Source organism: Macrosteles quadrilineatus, unplaced genomic scaffold, assembly GCF_028750875.1.
Source record: "Macrosteles quadrilineatus isolate MER2022 unplaced genomic scaffold, UCM_ALF_1.0 Scaffold_12__1_contigs__length_5162894, whole genome shotgun sequence".
Taxonomy (NCBI): domain Eukaryota; kingdom Metazoa; phylum Arthropoda; class Insecta; order Hemiptera; family Cicadellidae; genus Macrosteles; species Macrosteles quadrilineatus.
Window position 1 is genome coordinate 204374 of NW_026542605.1, and position 2134 is coordinate 206507.

Sequence of the window (2134 nt, forward strand, 5' to 3'; positions counted from 1 at the left end):
CACATAATCTTAATTGTTCAATTGTAGCAATAGATCAATAACACATTGTGTTACTAAGTTCATCCACAAAGCTAGTAAAACATTTTATGAGTTTATTTTAATTATTTTTCCAATCCCAAGTTCCATTCGAGCAAACTATAGTTTATTATATTGATGTTTGTTTAAATAAATATTGATTAAATTTATTATAAGCTGGACAGTTTAGCTGATGAAACGACTAATTTTAAGTTATCTGCACCTTTTTTACCCTTCAGGCAAATGGTGTATTCTGTTACAATTTTGGTGACTCTTAACATTTAATTTAAAAGTTGGATACTTAACATTATACAGCAAACAAATGCAGGGGGATGACTTTCAAAAAATTATCTTCTTCCTAATATTCATGGGGGTTTGTTAATTCTAAGTCTTTCGACAGTTTTTTAATAATTTTTGAATTTTTTTAAAACTCATGTTACTTATTTCACTCTACCGGTACCGTGATCCAAAGTCATTTCCGTAGCCCCCTCCACCTCTTCTTCTTCCTCTCCCCCTGCCTCTACCTCGGCCATACTCCCCTCCCCTCCCACCTTGCCATCCCCATCCTCTCCCATGTCCAGGGGTATCATCATCCCCATAGCCACCCCCGTAGCCATTATCGTAATTTTCAAACCCTGGAGGCTTCTCATAAACCAAGATCTCACCAGTCTTTTCACTGATAATATCTAAAAACTCGTCCCATAGATTGTCAATCTTGTCACGAAGGATGTGAAAGTGTTCCATGTCCTCTTTGGTAACCTGAGCTGCATCCCTGATCTCCGGTTCACTCATGGTGTGATATATAAATTTCGGTTTCCCCGTCTGGTATATTTCGTAAGATTTGCGCACTATCTCTTGGTCATTCTTGTCCCTCATGAGTCTCCTGTAAACTTTTATCTGTTCAACGAGATTTTCCATATCTTTAACTAAAGTTTCCCAATCACTCGCGTTTGTCGGCTTGTCTAAAAAGCTTATGATCTTCTCATCTACATTTTTTAACTGCTGAGGGGTAAAAAAGTGTTCAGACCCAGAACTGATAACACAACACCACACTCCTAACAATGCAATCAGCAGCCACCTCATTGTCACCAATGTCTTACTGCAAACTTTTCACTGTAACTAACACTGCTGAATTGGGTTCAAACACATTGCATAATGTTATGTGATACCATTTATGTTGTGAAGAAGTTATTGTATACATACTATTGAATGAGTTAGAAAAGAGAAAACTGGTTTCGTTTTGAATCTTTAGCTAGTATGCAATATGTGATCAAATTATATCTTCTAGTACAACTATACAACTTTATTGGAGCCATTAAAGCCCACTAGAAGCAAATAAATGGATGAACAAAATTAATGAATTGATTCTCATCATTCATTCCCGTTAGCCTTCTCCTTTAAACACAAAACAAGGAAAAAATGTTTTTTCAGGGCAATATAACACGTACAACATTTTGATTAAAGTTATTAAATAATTTTGATAGTAAATTTCTGCAACAGTCTCTTGTATAACTTAACCAGTAACCACCGTTACAAAAAATTAACTACAAACAAAGTACGGGAAAATTATGTTTAGATTGTTTCAGCTTAAATTTAGCTCAATGCAAAATTTACCTTGGTAATCTCTATAGTTTTGTTGGTATCTGTATATTATATCGTATTTGAGTGAATTTTCCCTTTGAATAGCCAAAAGCCAAAAGTCAATGATTGTACTGAATCGCTGATATTTGGTAGACATACTGTCCCTCAATTGAACAGGAAACTGTCTAAGTAAGTTCTAAAAACCATAACTTGAATACCACTAGACAAACAAATTGCAAACAAATTTATATGTTACCTCACCTTAGAACCTAAAAGCTTTCAAGGCCCTTGCTTATCATTTTTCAACCAAAGATAATCTTGAACAATCTTTGATTGAAAAATATTTCCACACCTCACAACAGTAGCAACAGTTCTTATTAAAACACAAAATAATAACAACTAAAGCAAAAAAATAAGTAAACTTTTTGATGTATGTGGGCTTTCCAAAGTTTATGTTTTCATCTTTTGTGTTGTGTAAAATGTATTGTAAAAGTGGACAAGAACCAGAATGTTCGCATATTTATTATGAATTGACCTC

General features: G+C 34.2%; 1 protein-coding gene across 1 annotated transcript; it reads right to left on the minus strand.

The window, feature by feature from the left end:
* Nucleotides 1-465: 465 nt before the first annotated feature.
* LOC129004878 (keratin, type I cytoskeletal 9-like) lies at nt 466-1098 on the minus strand. Its single transcript, XM_054433571.1, has one exon. It carries the CDS (start codon nt 1096-1098, stop codon nt 466-468), a length of 633 nt encoding a protein of 210 aa, XP_054289546.1.
* Nucleotides 1099-2134: the final 1036 nt, after the last annotated feature.

What these genes read in the sequence shown, in the direction of transcription:
- LOC129004878 (XM_054433571.1), bottom strand. Translation starts at nt 1,098, where the DNA reads ATGAGGTGGCTGCTGATTGCATTGTTAGGAGTGTGGTGTTGTGTTATC.